The sequence below is a fragment of the Pagrus major genome, chromosome 8 (genome assembly GCF_040436345.1).
Source record: "Pagrus major chromosome 8, Pma_NU_1.0".
In the NCBI taxonomy this organism is placed as follows: domain Eukaryota; kingdom Metazoa; phylum Chordata; class Actinopteri; order Spariformes; family Sparidae; genus Pagrus; species Pagrus major.
In genome coordinates, this window is record NC_133222.1 from 25783375 (window position 1) to 25802524 (window position 19150).

At 41.2% G+C, this 19150-nt stretch overlaps 1 protein-coding gene across 2 annotated transcripts in view; it reads right to left on the reverse strand.

Annotated features, from left to right (window-relative positions):
* Nucleotides 1-19150, reverse strand: part of zfpm1 (zinc finger protein, FOG family member 1) — a 122378-nt gene that overhangs the window by 16720 nt on the left and 86508 nt on the right. For both annotated transcript variants that reach the window (XM_073471902.1, XM_073471901.1), the window contains one exon: nt 17100-17233. In XM_073471902.1, the coding sequence (XP_073328003.1) occupies nt 17100-17233 (134 nt within the window). The remainder of the gene's footprint in view (nt 1-17099; nt 17234-19150) is intronic.

The window sequence follows — 19150 nt, forward strand, 5'->3', positions numbered from 1 at the left end:
GATTCAGGAAACCCTACAGGAGCTACAGCAGTGTGCAAATACATGCACTATCACTGTATTTACAGGCTGTGAAAACTCTGAGATCACTTGAAAATCGTGTCATTTAGTCATAATGTCTTTAAAATTACCACAGCTGGATTTAAAGTAGATATGGATATTTTTTTCCTGCAGATGCTACTGGAGTTACTCTCAGAGAGCAGAAGTTGAGGATTCATAGAACTAAAACAAAACAATCAAACATCCATTACAGAAGTGGTATTAGATCACGTAGTATTAACGGCAACTTGCAACAAGGAAACATTCAACTTTACACACTTTACAGCCACAAATGCGCACACAACACAGCTTCACATGAGATAATGAGAATCAGAGAGGCACAGGGCCAGATGTCACTTTGTCTGTGTGTGTGTGTGTGTGTGTGTGTAATTAACCAGGCCAGTAGAGACAGCAGATGCCAGAGATGTGGGGTGAGTTAAGGAGAACAGAGAGGCCACCGGATGGTATCAGAACCTTTTTCACTTCTCTTGGTCTGACGCTGATCTCACTGACTCAAATGGCCAACAGTCAGCCGAGGAACGTGTCTGGACCCACAAAGAGTCAACCTACACTGTTCTGGAAAGTGATGAAAACACTACTTACATGAGAATGAACTATATGTATGTATGTATGTATGTCACTCACTGTTACCAATATTGGCAAACTCCCTTTTTAGTTATCTTCTCTTTTTTAAAATGCAGAAATGACAATGTCTTCATCCTCTGCACATTTTGAAATTTGTTGGTCCCAAAGTCCGAACCAAATTGGGAAAGAAAGCTTTTAGGTTTTCTGCACAAACTGCATGGAACAATCTACAGACCTTCTACAGATATTACACTTGAGAATATTGCACCACTGAACAATTTTAATTCTTGCCATACTCTTGTAAAAGAGATCCATGATCTCAAATGGCACCAACAAAGGCTGGCATCTTCTCGTCAGCAAAGCTTAACTGCTCTGCATGCGCAACTCATTATAATATGTGACATAGATATGTAACAAGTGGACACAAACAGCAACTGAGCCAACAAAATATTAACATATACTAATTTAAATTTGGCATGTCCAGGCTTTGTGCACACAGTGAAGTAGGAGTTTCTGCTCTGAGATTTTCAGTGGCAAAATATTCACAGTGGGAAAAACATTATGACAAAAGTTACAGTGCACAGCAGCAGCTTTGAATAAACAATCCGCCTACCTGCTGTAGTCACACAGTCTGTTATCACCTATTCCAAAAGTGTCCTGTGCCAGGCTTTGTGCAAGGTTCACTTTGCTAAAAATGCAAGCCCATTTCCGCCAGTTACAGGATAAGATGAAAATTAAGCTTGATGAAAAAATATTCCCATGGTATGTCATAATCATGAGAGAAAAGCTATAATCATGTGGTAAAAGGTAGAAAAGACATTATGAGATGGAAAGTCAAAATTATGAAATAGTAATTCAAAATTAGGTGGAAAAAAAAGTTGAAATTATACAATTAAAAAGTAGGTATGGGTTAAAGTCATAATTACGAGATTTAAAACTTGAAATTGAGAAACAAGAGTCATAATAATTGACTTTCTAATGCATAATTATGACTTTTTTATCTCATATTGATGACTTTTTACCTCATACTTATGCCATGCGAATATAATATATTTTTATATCAAGGCTAAGTTTTCATACTTTTTGTGTCTTTAACTGGCAGAAATGGGCTTCCATAGAAGGATCATATCAGGGCAATAAATAAGTCATGAATGTGTGAATGAATGAATCCCCCCCACTACTTTTGATTTACTGTACTCACTATTTACCATTTACTATTACTCAACTTATTTTGATCGACAGTGTGCAAGACATCTTGTAACAAGCTACTCATGTCCTGTTTTAATAGAAAATGACTTCTTGAAAATGTGTTTGAGTTTGAAGAAACGTGTCACTCTGTCAGTTGTCACTGGATTGATCAAGCATAAAAAGTAGCTAAATGTCCTAATTCCATCATAGATGTTCCCTGAGCCTATATTTAGACCGGAACATAGAAATGTATTCATGTATTGTGTGCGTAGTATTAACAAAAAAATTCTCAGGAGAAGGGGAACAGTCTTTGGAGACTAAAGTGTCAGGATGGTATGAAGTGAGCAGAGACAATATGGAGAGGAAGAGAGAGGGAGGACCAGAAGAAGCAGAGGAATGGGTCAGTAATTTTTTTTTTTTACATCAGAACTGTCCGGTTCACTGAATTAAAAACAAAAAAAAAGACTACCAGATCAAAGAAGGACCTACAGATCCACAGAGATGGAGGTGTCTCAAGCACCAGCTCACCTAGCCGTACCTTGTCACCCTCTCAACCTCTTGTCTCACTCTAACTATCCGCCCAGCCCTCCATCTATCAGTGGGATGTCAGGCCTCCACAGCAGAGCTCCATCTTGGTTGAGAGCGCTGCCTTAAGCCCCATCAGCCGGAGGAGAGTCTTTGAGCTGCAGTCTAAGCCCCTCGCCCGGACCCCGGTCCTCTCATGAATATTAACCAGCCCCGAGCCCGGCTTTAATCTGCCTGATCCCCGCACTGCTGCCGCCGAGACGATAGCGAATCTAATTATTTGGTCTGATATTAACCCCCCACTCCTACACCCCCACCACACACACACCATTCCCACTCCCAACGCCCTGTCCTCACTGTAGCTGCTGTAACATTCACATATGTGTGTGTCAGTGCAAACACACACCAACTGCACTCCAGAGCCACCTTCTTCTGCCAAAGTCAGTTCACATAAAACATTCGTACGCACATTCATTCACACACACACACACACACACACACACACACACACACACACACACACACACACACACACACACACACACACACACACACACACACACACACCTCTCTCTACACCAACACGCCCTCCACCCCAAGCACAGCCTGCGACCCCCTCTCCTTATCAGGCCCAAAAACGCCCTCCTCCTATGCCGATAAAACTTGAATGCAAATGATGCCAGGCTGATTTCATTTCTTCATTTTCTTCCTCCATTCCCTAGTTCAGCATCAGAATGGCTCACGCCCTCTCTCTCTCTGGGGAGCCAAACATTGGTGAGGATGATGATGACGGAAATGGGGATGGGAAGCAGAGAACTTTCCCTGAACTAACCCCAACGTGTAACCCCCTCTCACATCGCCTTGTGCTATATACACTTCAATTAAAGAGGAGGAAACAGAGAAAGAAATATACTGAGTCCCCCCCTCTCACCAACACCACCACCACCACCACCACCCATCCCTGCAGATCAACAGATTAAGATTTCTCTTTACAGCTGTCAACTGCCACAGTTTAACTGCTGTCACTGGGGAATAAGTATGTTTGTATATGCAAATCAATACTGGTACATCTAGCACATCTATGTCTCAATGGTGTATACTGTTTCACATTGTCTAATGAGGTTGACACGGCTCTATAATGGTCTGAACAGGGTAGTCTCATGGTCATTAAATGTAAAACATGTCAAGTTAATAATCCATGTTAGTGCATGCTTACATACAGTACGTGGCTTCAGGTGGAAGGTCGCTTTGTAGAATATAACAATGCTTTGGGAGCTTTTTAAATGAAAGGGAAGAATCCCCCACAAAAGAAATGTTAAATAGCACTGCTAGTTGGTCAATGATAGCAGTGATATTAAAACATTAGGTGGTTTATGCAGTGAAAGCACTTTAACAGGCTTTTGTACATATTGACAATTTCTTTTTCTTTTTTTGGGGGTGCCAAGACATTGTCTGTATTGGGTAGCCATGACTGATCCACATGAAATACAACTTCTTCATCAATGTCATTCTGATATTCTGTGTTCATTTACATTCATTTGGTCATGGTGGGTGCCTTTTTGAAGATGTTTTTTTAAACATTATTTTATGTGCTTTTTTCTTATGTGCGTTTTTTTTCTAGGTTTGGTACCTATGTTCTTCTCTAATCAAAGTTTGTCTTTATAACCCTAACCTGTTGCTCCTTTATAGTTTGTCCAACTGAAACTTTTTAGGTCAATACCAATATATACTTGAGAGTTAATACACTCTTAGGATCCGTAACATTTTCTATTAATCTGTGACTAAACTATGTACTGTGTGGTACATTTTGAAGAAAAATGAACTTGCTTGTCAGAAAAAGGTAGATTGTTAAGTGTATCCTGCCCAAGTAAACAACTAAGAGAGTGGGCATTTGTGTATCCTGTGTTACATTTGCCAAGGCCCAACAATCTCCTTTAATTCAATTAAACCAAATCTAACATCAAAAACAAACAACCCATAACCAAAACTTAAATTTTCCTAGAATCCAGATCTAGAATCCACATCAAATTGTACTAATCAAGATCCATGCATCATTCAATGTTAAAGAAAGTGAGAATTAAATTCCTGGAACCGTCACTTTATCCAGATCCCCACCAAAAATAACTGGGGGCTATTATTGGTGGAGACTCATCCTCCATCCAATTTCAGTGAAAATCCGTTCAGTAGTTTTTGTGTAATCCTGGTTACAAACCAACCAACCAACCAACCAACAAACATATAAATGGACACGGGTGAAAGCGAAAGCGGAGGTGATTACCCATTTGTGACAAATAATTTGATTTAATTTTAATTTGAGCAGTTGTAGTCTGACATTGTGGGTTTTCATCCTGTCTTGACTTCAGTGGGAATTCCATTCCACCACTGAGAGGCCAAAGCAGAAGAGCCTTGACAGAAATGAGCAAACCGGAGTGATGGGGTGGCCAACTATCTGAGCAGACAGTAGGGATTGACCATGGCTTGAAGGTAGAATATGAATGAGACTGGACAAAATTTGAATAATGTAAAAATTGGTAAGCAACACTTATAATAACCATCATTAATAAATGGTAAATGTATAGTTGATTAAACTTCAGTTAATAGTTAACTGATTGTTAACAAACAATAAAATACTTCATAAAACATTTATCAAGCAACTGTTGTAACTGATCTTTATAATAGGTTGTAAATGATTAATAAATACAGTGTAGTTCATCTACAAACTGTCAATTGTTTAATAAATTGTTTAGAAACCATTTCATTGTTCAAGTTTGCTGATTTTTCTTTATCTTTGTATATCAATTGGATGTTGGAATGATGTTCGGACAAAGAAGCTATTTGAATCACCTTAATATTTGAGAAAATGTGGTGGGAATTTTCACCATTATCAGAAGTAATTAATATTTAAAAGGTCCACTTTGTAAGAAAGTTGATTTTTGAGTTCCCCTGATGACCACCCATGGCAGCATCATAAAATAAAGAAAGCTTTTATTGGACAAATAATTAATTCACACCCTAGTGCAGGATGAGTCATCAACATTGTTAATCAGTTTCCGTGAAATTACAAATTCTAAAATTCCATTTAAAACACCTGCAAAACAACTTTTTTTGCCACTGTTGGGCCTGATACTGACGTGTTGAGGTATGGAACAAGACATGTATGATAAAAACACTTAGCAATTTTGACTTCATGGGGACTTTAACCTTGAAACCCTTTTAGCCTGGACATTTTAACATACACACTCGAAAAAGGTGCATTTTTTCCTTTAAAAATCTTCTCCTGAATTAAGCGAGGTATTGTGCTCCTCTATCTGAGAATTTAATAAGCTACCCTGCTCCTCTCCTGACCTTTTCAACCATCGTTCATTCATTCACTCCTCTCACAAAATCATTCATTCAATCATCAAATTCACTGTCCTCCTTTCTCCTCTTTCACTGTCCCTCCTGCACCACCTCCTTCCTTTTATCCACCTCTTTCTTTCCTTCTTAATCTCAGATTCTCTTCCTTTCTCCAACCCTCATTCCTACCCCTCTGTCTGCCTGCCCCTCCTTCCCATCCTATCTCTCCCTCTTTTTCTCTCTCTCTCATTCTATCTCTTGGCTACAGGAAATGGATTCTTTCCCGATCCAGGGGGTTGGAGGGCTGTACTTACTGTCCCAAACAAAGAGGTCACTGTGTGAATCCTCCAAAAATACAAAGAAGAAAAGGAAGGCAGATAAAAATCAGAAACCTCCTCACATCCGCCTCTCTCATACAAACACACACTTTACCTCTGCTGCACTCATGCAAAGCATTTCACTAACGATCAAGAGACACAAGATACTTCTTTACACTGTACATTCCACTCACGAGGTACAAATATCGTCAATACAGTACACGGCTAAGGCTCAGCAGTGGAATGAAAGCTCATTCCCTTGTGCAGGCATGCTCATATCGGCGCACACCTCCGAGAAGCAGAAAAAAAAGGAGAAAAAAATGAGGTTGCCAGGTTTGATGAGCTGCATGCAAATGATATGTAAAAATATAAAACTGCGATACTTAAAACGGGGGCCGAGATAAGAGATTTGAAAATGAGGCACTCTTGGAAAGCAGGCTCCTGAACTGCCGGAGATGAGGCTCAGAGATAGAGAGGATAGAGGTTTTCCCTCTCCTCTTCTCCTCTCTTACACCTCCTCCTCTTTCCTTCCTCCTCCAGCCGGTAGCAGAAGCCGGTGCAGATGACAGCGAGATGCAGATACCAGCCAGTCATTGCCACTGACTGATGAACACCTCCTCCCTTTGTCTCATTTAACCCTCCTCTTCCACCGCTTCTCTCTCTCTCTCTCTCTATGTATGTATTCTATCTTATTTGGCATTTTTCTCTCCCCTCCCTCAAATCACTCCTCCTCTCTACCTTTCTCAGGGTGATAGGCTCTTCTCAGGGTCAGGTTGACAGACTGAGAGACAGACATCTACTGTCATGATGTGGGCAAGCAAGGCGACAATAGCCTTTATCACCACAGTCAAAACTAGCTCTCCTTATGGCCCACAATTAACATTTTGAGGCAATACATCCTTTTTTCTCAACATCCTTCCTTGATTGCAATGGAACAGTTTATGTAATCAAGGAAAGATGTGAAGAAGAATTCACAAGGAATTAGAAAAAGACAACCACGATGCTGAGAGAATTGGACAGCTCTTTCACTGGGCTACGTTTTTATGTGACAGCAGATGATGGTGCATTGCTTCAAATGTTGCTACAGCAAGGAATTGTGGGTGCAGACAATTTAAAAGAGGGACTGAATAAACTCTTTCAGGGACTTGATTTGATTTGATTTGATTAAATCAATTCATTAGCTGACATGGAGGTTGAAAGCAGAACATGGATTTATAGGTAGAACCTGATATTGAATGCAAAGATGGCACATATGCCAAAAAGTTTCCTGGCTTCCGGGTTTACTTCCTGGTTATGTGGCCGACTATGCACAGAAGTGTTAGTGGCTCTTCCTGTGAGCTCTCGCTGTGCCCATAGACTTTACATGTTACATCTTTGTGAAGATGTCACATATTTTCTAATCACTTTTCTTGGCTCAAGGAAAGTTTTACAAATATAAAACCATGGATCAAAAAGTCATAATAGAGAGAGTCATAATTGACCTTTTTTGTAGTTTGAGGTGTGCCATCAACACCGTTTTTATAATGGTGCTCTATGGCGCACTGGCCACTGGGCAAAATTGGAATCAATGCTGCCATCTCCAAGTCTTAATAATTCCTTCATGAAGACACCACTGTGCAGTTGTAGAGGACTGTTCAACTCCCAGTTTTCACTTTTCACACAGATATTGGTGTCTTGTTTGTGTAATGTGCTGCCATATACTAAATACTCACTACTGTATTTCAGGTCACTTACTCAGTAAAGCAACAGTGACTGCTGACAGACTACCAAGCTTACAAGTACAACCCTAAGCAATAGGGCTTTTTCAAAGCACTTTAACTTGTCATAGCGGTAAAGCTCAGCTGTTAACATCAACAAGGTCTCTGTACTATTCAAATGTCCCAAGAATCCATGACAGTGTGACAGTGACCCCACATGAACAACACCAGGAGCCTAAAACTGAAACAGCTACCTGAAATTCAGAATAATTGTATTATCGTACCTGCTTTACCTACTGTGACAAGTCAAAATGTCAATCGTCAAAAGGACAAAAAATAGGATTTTGCTTAAAAAAACAAAAAAAACCAAAACAAATTCTGATGCTGTATCATAATTCAGCAGAGGTTAGAATTTGATCAAGGTTACTACGATAACATTGGGAGGGCGTATGTAGATGCAAAAACCATCAAGTACAAGAATGGTTAAACACAAGTGTCCAGAAACGCAGGTATGTGATGGCCAGTGGGGTACAGCCATGCCACCCACTGGTTACAATTTGGCTCTGCCATTGTCGCCTCTTTCCCCACTTCTCTGCATTCTTTAAAAAGAAGGGTAAGGACAAGGAAGAAGTTGATTCAATTGGAAACATGCACTTTTAGCAATGTAAACAAGGTTTTGCCAAATGATATTCAAACATAAACCTCCTACCCAAATCAAATTTGAACTTTTATGGTCATACCTCAGGGTGTAGGACAAGTTATAAAAAACCTTTCAACATTTTGAAGGAAGATGGAGTATGACTTTGTTATTCATATACTAAAAATGCAATGACACTTTATAAGAATGTTTTTCTTAAAACATAGAAACTCCAAATCTCTAGTTCCATTTTGAGAATGTTCCTTATGTATCAAGTTCTTCTGGGGGGCATCGCAGGAGGTGTCTCAACACTCACCATAATCATTGATTTGTCATCTTCTGAAGGAGCACCATTTTAATTAACATTCTAATTTGATGGGCGGAGGAGAGAGAGAAACAGAGAGGCAGAGAAACACTGTTGATTAGTCCAGATAAAATGCAAAGATCAGAATCAGGATGTAAACAAACCAGCTCAGATTCAATGCAAAAAAAAGGGAAGAGAAAACAGCTCGAGAGAAAATAAGGAGGAGTCGGTGATCACCTTCACTTGTCCTTCCAGGGGAGTGAGGGAAGGAGGAAGTGGAGAAGAGACTAGAGGAGGTAGAGGGGAGGAGAGATAGAGAGTGAGAGGAGACTACCCAAAAAGTGTTTGAAAAGCCGTGGGTGGCGCGCCTTATCGCCCCAGTTCTCCTGGAGAGATTATTGGGGGATTAGTGCGAACGCTTGTTTCTAAAACATGATGAAAAGACGTTCGGCGCGTGATAACGCTTTGAACTCCCCTACTCTGCTCCTTCTAGGATCGTGCCTTCAGGCTGTCTTTCTACGAAAGACACGATTGGGGTGGGGTGAGCTGCTGAAGGAGGGAAAACATCTCCTGTGGTGTAAGTGTGGAGAATTCACTTTGGACATTTGTCCTTTGAACAGATGCAACAGATGCAACAAACTCTAGGTTTGTGTCCACTTAAATATCACCACTCTTTCATTTTCATTTCAGCTGAAATTTCTCAACATTTCTGCAACTTTGGTCCAATAACATGCACTTGCACTATCAGTTAATTAAAGCAGGATCCAATCAGAAGGAGAAGAGATATAATATCAGATTTGTTTTGTGCGATCCAATCAGAATAGAAGCAGTGGCGTGCTTGCTCCTGGGTTGTCATGGGAGGCTCGCTGAGGAGGACCTGGTTGTTCACTCAACCAAAAAGTGTGAGGAATCAGCAGCCTAGCTGATCAGATGATCAGTAAACATTATTATAACCTGTTCTAAAGACCAACAGCCATATCAGCCAGAATATATTTAAATAGATAAATGGTTTTACGCCTCTTTCTCAAGAGATGCAAATGGAAGGATTTCCATATGACACAGGCCAGTTAACACGCCACTAATCTACTGAAGGAGATCTGTTGGAGGGAGAGTGAGGACTGGATCTCATCTGCTTCTCTTTGCCTCCCCTGCTCTCTCTGCTCCACTCTGATCTCTCAGAACTGACATACTCACCTACACCGATAAACATACGATAACACTAACACAAGCTATAAACATCAACATCAAAGACATAGAATAATTGGATATTGTCTCAAATCAAAAAATAAAGCCATTGCACTTGATACTTCATGCTTCATACATTGCTACGTGGACCTGGCAGTCACTGTCGAGGATGTCACGGTATCGCCTTCATCGACTGCGTTGAACCTGGGCTGGATCCTCAACGACGGACTATCCTGTACCCCCAACATCACCGCGATGGCCCGATCCTGTAGATTTGCCCTCTACAACATCCACAAGATCTGGTCTTTCCTCACCAAGGACACAACGCAACTCCTGGTCCAATCGCTGGTCATTTCCCGCCTGGACTACTGCAACTCGCTCTTGGCGGGACTCCCATCCTCTGCGACTAAAACGTTGCAACGTATCCAGAACACTGCAGCGCGCCTTGTTTGTAATCTACCCAAATTCTCCCATGTGACCCCCCTCCTCCATGACCTCCACTCGCTTCCTGTTGCGGCCCGCATCAGATTCAAGACCATGGTGCTGGCCTTCAAGGCCGTCAACGGAACTGCACCCATCTACCTCCAAACACTGGTCAGACCACACAGCCCAACACGAGCACTTCGCTCTACTACATCAGCTGGCCGGCTGGTACCGCCGTCACTGAGAGCAAACAAAGGCCGCTCAGCGAAGTCACGACTCTTCTCTGCTCTGGCATCCCAGTGGTGGAATGAACTCCCGACCAATGTCAGGACAGCAGAGTCACTCGCCATCTTCCTCAAAAGACTCAAGACTCACTTGTTCAGACTTCACCTCGACCCCGCATAGCATGACTCCCTCCCCAACCCCCCACCCCCCCAAAAAAAAATAAAAATAAAAAAATAATAATTTATATGCACTTGTATGTTCTTACCCTTAGCACTTACATCATAGCACTTTTGTACTTATGGTATCCTTGATAAACCGACTTTGCTCAGATGAGGGCTTGAAAATTGATTCTATCTTTTTCTACTTTATCAACAGTAATATGTTGTGGTTTCTTTCTTGTAACAAATGTAATTATTGTAAGTCGCTTTGGACAAAAGCGTCTGCTAAATGCCCTAAATGTAAATGTAAATACTTCCCTTTGTGCACATGTGTATGTGTTGTGTGTGAAATGCACATGAAAAATACTTCCTGATGTTCAGTCATAGTCAAAAGTTTACACACACTTAAAGAACATGTATATCATGGCAGTCTTCAGTTCCAATGATTTCTACAACTCACATTTTTGTGTGATAGAATGAGTGGAACACATACTACTTTGTCACAAAAACATTCATGAAGTTTGGTTCAGTAATGAATTTTGTATCAGTCTTTATAAATATACATACAGTAACTTGAATGATTAAATTCTGGTGATTATAGAAAGATGTGTGAATCAAATGTTCTTTGTAGCATGGCCTCTTAACTTCTTCTGACTGATTCTGATAACAGCTGCTGACTTTTCTGGGCCCATTTTAATAGGGCTTGTTTGATACACCCACTAGACTCAGCCACAAACACTACAATGGGAAAGTCTAAAGAGCTCAGCATTGATCTGAAAGAGCTCATTATTGATTTGAACAAGTCAGGAAAGTAACTTGGAGCCATTTCAAAGCAGTTACAGGTCCCAAGATCAACTGGGCAAACAACTGTTTGTAAGTATGAAGTGCATGGCACAGTTGTGTCACTGCCATGATCATGAAGAAAACATAAACTATCAACTGCTGCTGAGAGAAAACTGGTCAGGATGATCAAGACCAAAAACCACCAAAAAGCAAGTCTGCAATGAATTCAAAGCTGCTGGAAGACAGGTGACAGACATGGCATCTTAATGCTCAAAGTTTGCTGCTGATCACATGGACACAGAAAAACCTATGAAGGAAAACTCTGTGGTCAGATGAAACAAAAATTTAGTTTTTTGGCTGCAATGACCAGCTATATGTTTGAAGGCGAGAAGGTGGGGCTTTAACCCCAAGAACACCAGACCCACTGTCAAGCATGGTACTGGTAGTATTATGCTGTGGGGTTGTTTTACTGCCAGTGGATCTGCTGCTCTAAAGAAAGTAGAATTTGAAAGAATTTGGAGATAATCCTCCTTCTTCATTATTCCATTAATAATGAAGAAGGAGGATTATCTCCAAATTCTTCAGGAAAACCTAAACTCAGACAGAAGATTGGGTCTTGGGTGCAGTTGGGTGTTCCAACAGGACAATGATCCCAAACACACATCAAAAGTGTTAAAGGAATGGCTGAATCAGGCTAGAATTGAGGTTTGGGAATGTCCTTCCCAAAGTCCTGACTTGAACCTAGGGCTGGGCGATAAAACGATCTCGATAATTTTCATGATAAAATTTTCCACGATAACGATGATAAATTTATGACATTTATTTTCGATAGTTATTTTTGAGTCCGTTTTCCTTTACCTAGAAAACACTACATCAACAGCAAATCGCACAGCAGAGAAACAAATGCATGTGGTTGATACATGTTTCCGGCCCCTCCCACTCACAACTACTCAGAATGACGGTGACTACCTGTGTGTCTAGCTGACACAAGACAATGAGCGGTCCGACTAGTGAAACCGAGTGCGGGGAAACTGACAAAGACGAAGAAATTGTACCGAAGAAAGGTCATACCACTTTGGTTATTTGGAAATAGTTCGGCTACCTGAAGTCTGACAAAGGACAGACCACCATTAGGTGCAAAATGGGTCGGCGACCAGTCCTCAGCAGAACTGGAAACACCACCAACCTCTTCCATCATCTCAAAAGGTACGGTCCCAAACAGTACTCCGAAAGCATGAGTTAGCGCTATCATGCTTGTGTCAGCCTTCCCTCAAGTAGCCAACAGCCCAGCCCCACTGCTTCTACTAGTCAAAAGTTGCCACTGCTTTTTCAGCCATTACCCCATATGAAAAGAAACCGAAGCGACACAAAGACAGAACCAGCGCAGTTACGTACTGTATCGATAAAGATATGATGCCTATAAGCACGGTTGAAAAATCAGCTCTACGCAGAGTGTAGGGTAAAGTTGGAGGAGCAGCTCAGAGATGTCACCGTTGATATGTGGTCTGGTCGCACGTCCGAACCACATCAGGTCTTACAGAACAGGAGGTATTAAAGCTGAACTGAACAACTACCTGCAAGCTCAAGGATGTGCAATATTCAAAGAATACAGTAGCATAATCATCCTCAACATTTACCTCTTTATTTTATTTTCTTTAATCAATGTTCAGTTCAGTATACTACCTCTAAAATGTTTGAGACACATTTGAAACAAGTAATTTGTTGTACATATTCATCATTTTATTCATTCAATGTTTAACATAAAGCCATTTGGTTGGTTGGTTCTGTTGAATGTTTGCCACCTATTCATTCTGACAATAAATAATTGTATTTTAAAACCATAATTAATCTTCTGGTTTGTTTTGGGTTCTGTCCTAAGGAAAATATTCTTAAAACTGTCAATTCAACATTATTATTGTTAAATATACTGCATATTGTGATAATTATCGACATCGATCAATATAAAAAAACATATCGTGGTAACAGTTTTGGCCATATCGCCCAGCCCTACTTGAACCCCCATCTGGACTGTGCTGAAGAAACAAGTCAGTTCCAGGAAGCCAACAAATTTAGTTGAACTTCACCGATTCTGTCAAGAGGACTACCAGAAGCTTGTGGATGGCTATCAAAAGCACCTAATTGAAGTGAAAAAGGCCAAGGGACCAAATATTAGAATTACCGTATGCCTTTTTTTTGACCCAGCTGATTTGGCCATATTTTTGAAAGACCTATAATAAATTCATTATTGCACTTGAAAATGAAAGTTGTAGAAATTGGAACTCATGACTGGCATGATATATGTTCTTTAAAGACATATGTAAACTTTTTACCATGACTGTAGTTGTGTTTCTGGGTAGGCCACGTATTAAAGATAGCTTATCTGTCCAGGCCAAATAAGAAGCAGAAGAAATTTTTTTGAGAGAGAAGTTGAGAGATAGAGGACAATGCTGGAAGGGGCAGGACTGCTGAATGAGTCATGCCAATCTCACCCAGAGAACGGGGCGAAGCCTGGGGGCTTCACAGAACCTAGTGAGGCTGAGGACTGACTAAGACAGGTGGTATAAGGAAGATAGAGGTGAAGAGAGACAACTTGGAAAGATCTGGTGAGGAAAAAATGCACACACAGTATGTAGAAGTGAGCATATGGTGGAAACATGTCCAAAGCAGGGAGATGAACGGTGGAGGGAAATCGACAAAGGACAACCCATATAAAGCCAAAAGAAAAGTCATTCTACAAGGATAAAATTAATACTGAAAGTATAAACATCACTCTATTTTTAAGTTTTTTGTTCCACTTTAATACTAGAAAAAAAAATCTGAAAAACTAAATATATGTTAATAAAAATGAAAAACAGACAGCACACCATTCAAAATGATAACCCCTGACTTTAGAATTTATTGTTTCCCTTTTGACTTTGCAGCACTCCCTTATTGATCTGGCTGTGTGTTTTATGTTAATTGATTAAATTCTTTAATTTATTAATTCTTCATATCTTCCATTTCAGAAAACAAGAAACATTAGAGAGTGGAGTTATGGTTGGGTATAAGAGTTTAAGTTTATTTGTACCGTCTATATCATTAAAAAGGAATCTTACTCTTTGCAAGCTAAGGCTCCTTCACTTTGACTGATACTCTGGAATACTTTGGTTGTGCTTGTCTGCACTAGATTTGAAATGAACAAAATGATAGGTAGCGCAGTTCAATAGACTTGCAATACATGTAATATGATATCTGATATTTGTCGAGGCACCATCAGAGACATGCCGATTCAACATCATGATAATGTTTGAGGCCATTGTTTATTTCAAAACAGATTTATCTATAGCCCCTTTCACACAGCCTGCTCAGTGCAGGACTGTTGCATCTGTATTGCAATGCCTTGCCATTCTGTATAAAAAAGTATGAAGAAAGAATGGGAGATCATTGTTGTTCCATGTCTGAGCTGGCAGTGGAGGTAGTGACAGAAACGACTTGTAGCCTGTGTAAAAAGCCTGAGCAGGCAGGACGGGCAGGGGTGCAAGGTTTTGACAGTGTGTTATGCATGCAACCCGAAACTGGGATATTTAAAAAGGCTGGCGTTCATGTCCCTTTACACACCTGACCTTACCTTACCTAACTTTAACCATTCCAAAGTAGGTTAAGAAGAAAAATCCATACATGGCGATAGGGTTGACTGACTAGTTAAACTATATACAGTTGGTATGCAGTAGGAAATTGGGACAGAGCAGTAGATAAGACTGTGGTTGAAATGAGACTTTTACAGGTGTGAACTGTCCAACTTAATTTCTGTAACTCTTCTTAGAATTATCTTCTTCATCAGTTTCTTCATGAAAACAGTGCTTTTAGACACTGAAATGTATTCTCCTCGTCACAGAAAAGGTATGTAGGTGAGCTTATCCTTTACATCCACTCTTCTAAAAACCAATCAAGGAATGCAGTGTGATGGCTCGGGCCGCAGGAATGAGCAGATTTCTCCTCTCCAACACACTGAAGAGGATAGTCCTGACCCCTGCTGACCCACATGGGAGGGAGGCAGGGAGTGATGGAGGGATGGATAGAGGAGGGGGAGGATGTGGAGTGACAGGAGGAGAAACACAGGAGGAATGTGAGATTATAGCCACTATCTCCAGCAGATACTGAAGGTCCGTCTCCTCGCCTCTTCAGTCCACAAATAGGAGAGGAAGAGGACGGGGACAGAAAATGTGGAAGAAGAAAGAAAACGGGTATTAAGAGTCAGAACAAGATGCATTCCACACGAACGCAAAGCCCTAAAAAAAAGAAAAGCAGAAACGGAGCTTCAGTTTAAAGGAGGAATAAAATTGTATGGGCAGTGGAAGGGAGGGAAAGAACAAAAGGTGATGGGTGAGGGAATGTGTGAGTGAGTGCTTGTGCACACACACATACACACACACACACACACACACACGCACACACACGCACATGCATAGACATCTATCTGTACACTCAGAACCTCACTGATGATAAACAAAATCTTAGAAATGAGAGCCTATCAAGCAGGAATCAATCACTGGGGGTTGTTGTCCAGGAGGATGGCGCCATATGGAGATAAAAGACTGGCGGACGTCTGGGGAGGGCTGGGAGGACAGGAGAGGAGGAGAGGAGAGGAGGGGAGAGGATGGAGCGGGAGTCTGGAGAGGGCTGGGAGGAGAGGAGAGGAGAGAGTACTGATGGGGAAAGGCATGAATGTGCAGTATAAAGTCCATCTGACATTATTTGAACTCAGAGTTTTTTTTTTGAATCGGATATGAAGTGGTTTGAACCCAGATGTGGACTGGTTAAACTGGGTTGGACTAAAATGTGTTGAGCTACATTCAATACCTGGAGCTGAAAATAATTCAAGGTAAGACAAGTGAACCAGGTATAGCAACATAGATGAATGCAAAAATGACGTTGGGTTAAGTGTTTGTGTGTGTGTAAATGACCCAGCGTGTGTGTGTGTGTGTGTGTGTGTGTGTGTGTGTGTGTGTGTGTGTTTGCTTGAGTTGCGCTCCATGCCAGGAAGCCTCTCCCAACATCAGTATCATATGATTAGATGGACTTGCACATGATGCAAAAACCCAGCCTCTGATAGGGCTCCATCCGGTCCCACACACTCTTTCCAATGAACACACACACGCAAAGATACACACAGCTGTTTTCAGTTGTCTGTCACACACATATTTGATAAGTTGTTTAATTATCGTCTCTCTTTGTTAGTGAACCATCTGACCTCTGACCCTTTTACTTTTCCAATTGAACCACTTCAGTCAGTTGGAGTTCCCTCTTCAGCCTGCTGTAGCTAACTAACAACATGGTTTGCAATATGTAAGATATAGCATTTAAAAAGCCACAATATTTCACTCTTATCATATTCACTGGTTTGTCTTGCTGCTGCATGCAGTAATTATTTTCAAGCTTTGAGTTAAAAAAAACAAAAAAACCCTTAATAACGAATTCCTGTCTAATTAACCCAAAAATGACAAAACAGCCGTACTGATGCCATTTGCAATGCATAGACAATCACCATACATGGTCAGCTCCTGTGTGTGTGCTATCATCACCTGTTGCTACATTAAGTTTGAGATGATAAAACTGGACTGAACTTCAAGCTCTTCAACAGTGTCACAACATGTTTTGTGGTTCTGACAACAGCAAACAATAACTGGATTTATTATGGTGAATAATAAAAAAAAAGATTACCTCTGCCTCCTGATCATCTGTGCTGCCCTCTGATTGGAGGATTCCTTGATAGGGGCCCCAAGTTGTGTCTGGATGGAGGTCCCTGCCAGCCACCACCCTGCTGTCACAGCCCTCTTTACTCAACTCCAGGTCATCTGGAGGAAGGAGAGAAAAGAGAAAAAAACATTCCTACAGTCTCTATTAGGGATCAACCAATATGGTTTGTTTAGGGGCAATACTGAAACAGATTATTTATAATCAAGGAGACTGATTACCGATATACATTTGCAGTAAAAATGAGAACCTTAGTGTCAAAATTTAGAATAACCATTGATGGAACGTTACTAACTACTCTTTTTTTCCATTTTGAGACTGTTTATTGAATCAATAGGGAAACACTTAAAGATACTGTTAATTGATAGAAAATATAGTAGCTGATCAAAATATTGGTTTCAGCCTTTAAAAGTCCAACTGGTTGAAACATGACCCACCATTTTTTGCAGGGATCACATGACAGGCTTGAAAGGGGAAAAAAACATGAACTGGCAAAAGCAGCATGTGGCCTAGACTTGACATGACCCTTTGCAGCAGCTCAGACCATCCAGCATAAACCGTCTGCAGCTCAACAGCAGGGGGGAGTTTGATACAAGCTGAGCACTTTCTGTCCTGGCTGCTCCACACAGGGGAAACTTCTCGTGTACTTCAGAAAGTGATAACTGTAGAAGGATGGCAGTGATGGCTGTGGTCTGAGCAAGCTGCAGCCCAGATGGAGCCAGTTAGCCCAGAGGCATGGAGGACTGATCCATCTATTTAAAACCTAAAAGTGCAGGAGGAGCAGCAGTCAGTAGTTTAGAGAAGTCTCTGCACATCAGAGGATAAATGAACAAGTCTGAGCAACACTGGTGAGTGTTGCAGTGGAAACTGCTGCGACTGACTGGATGGGATTAATGCCAACTGTTTCAGTTACATGAGCAGCCTCAGGGTCTACTTCTGGAGAAGCTTTCACGTCATGACCATCCATCCAACTCTCTCTCTGATCAAAACACATTTAAAATCTGCCTCCCCACTGTGCCTCACACCCTCCTCCCCTCCTCATCTCATCCATGGTTCAGGCGACTGTTTCGGGGGGTCGGTCTAAAGTGGCGGGCCTGATAAGAGTGTTTGTCTAACACTCTCCATGTCAAAACACTCATCTATCTTCTCTGTATCTATCCCCACCAGAGAACAACAGACAGACGCTGATAAAATGGCTTTCCCACAGCCGGTGGGGTGTGGAGGAGGTGGTGATGGTGGGGTTATGGAAGGGGAGGGAGGGAGGGAGCAGGAAGGAGTGTGGTTTGAGGGAAGAAAGTAGGAGGGGCGGTGAGAAATATACGTTTGTTTAGTAAAATGAGTCCTTAAATGCCAAATAGTGGTTGAAAATATTGTTTCACGGACTGTTGTGGCAAAGTAACACAGGAATTGGCATGTTTCTCTTAACTTGTTGCTCAAAGTTGCAATGACACAGTATGATAACACACAGGTCACACAGGGATAAAATCTTATGGCACTAGTTGACCTGATTATATCTGTTTTAATAGGATCAACATTAAGCTAACCAACTTGGTGCACTGGAAAAAATGACTTCATGTAGCCTACTTTAATCAGTGCGGGCACTTTTAAACAGTTTTTCAAACAGGTGCTGACACACTTTGTCTACAGGTCATAGTATATGTTGCACTGTAACCAGGCCTACTTTTTAGTTCTCTTGCCCTGGTGCACATGGGAGAGTGACATCGATGCCAGACGCAACAAGAGCTGACCTGACCTGTTGTGCTCGGGTCAGGCTGGGCTGAATTTTTCATTGAATGACTCAGGTTTTGGGTAGAGCTCGATTTCACAAATCAATTCTGAAAAACAATTTCTTTGTCAGATGAGACTAAATTAAAAAGGAAACATCCAGGTTGTTGGGGTCTGGTCTCCTGACAGGTGATGGTTGTCTGGTTCTGTTGGGCTTTGGACCCAAATGTTCCATGTTCAAGTTGGGTCAGCGTCACATTTCAGTCCCAGGTCATGTGTCAACCCAAACATGA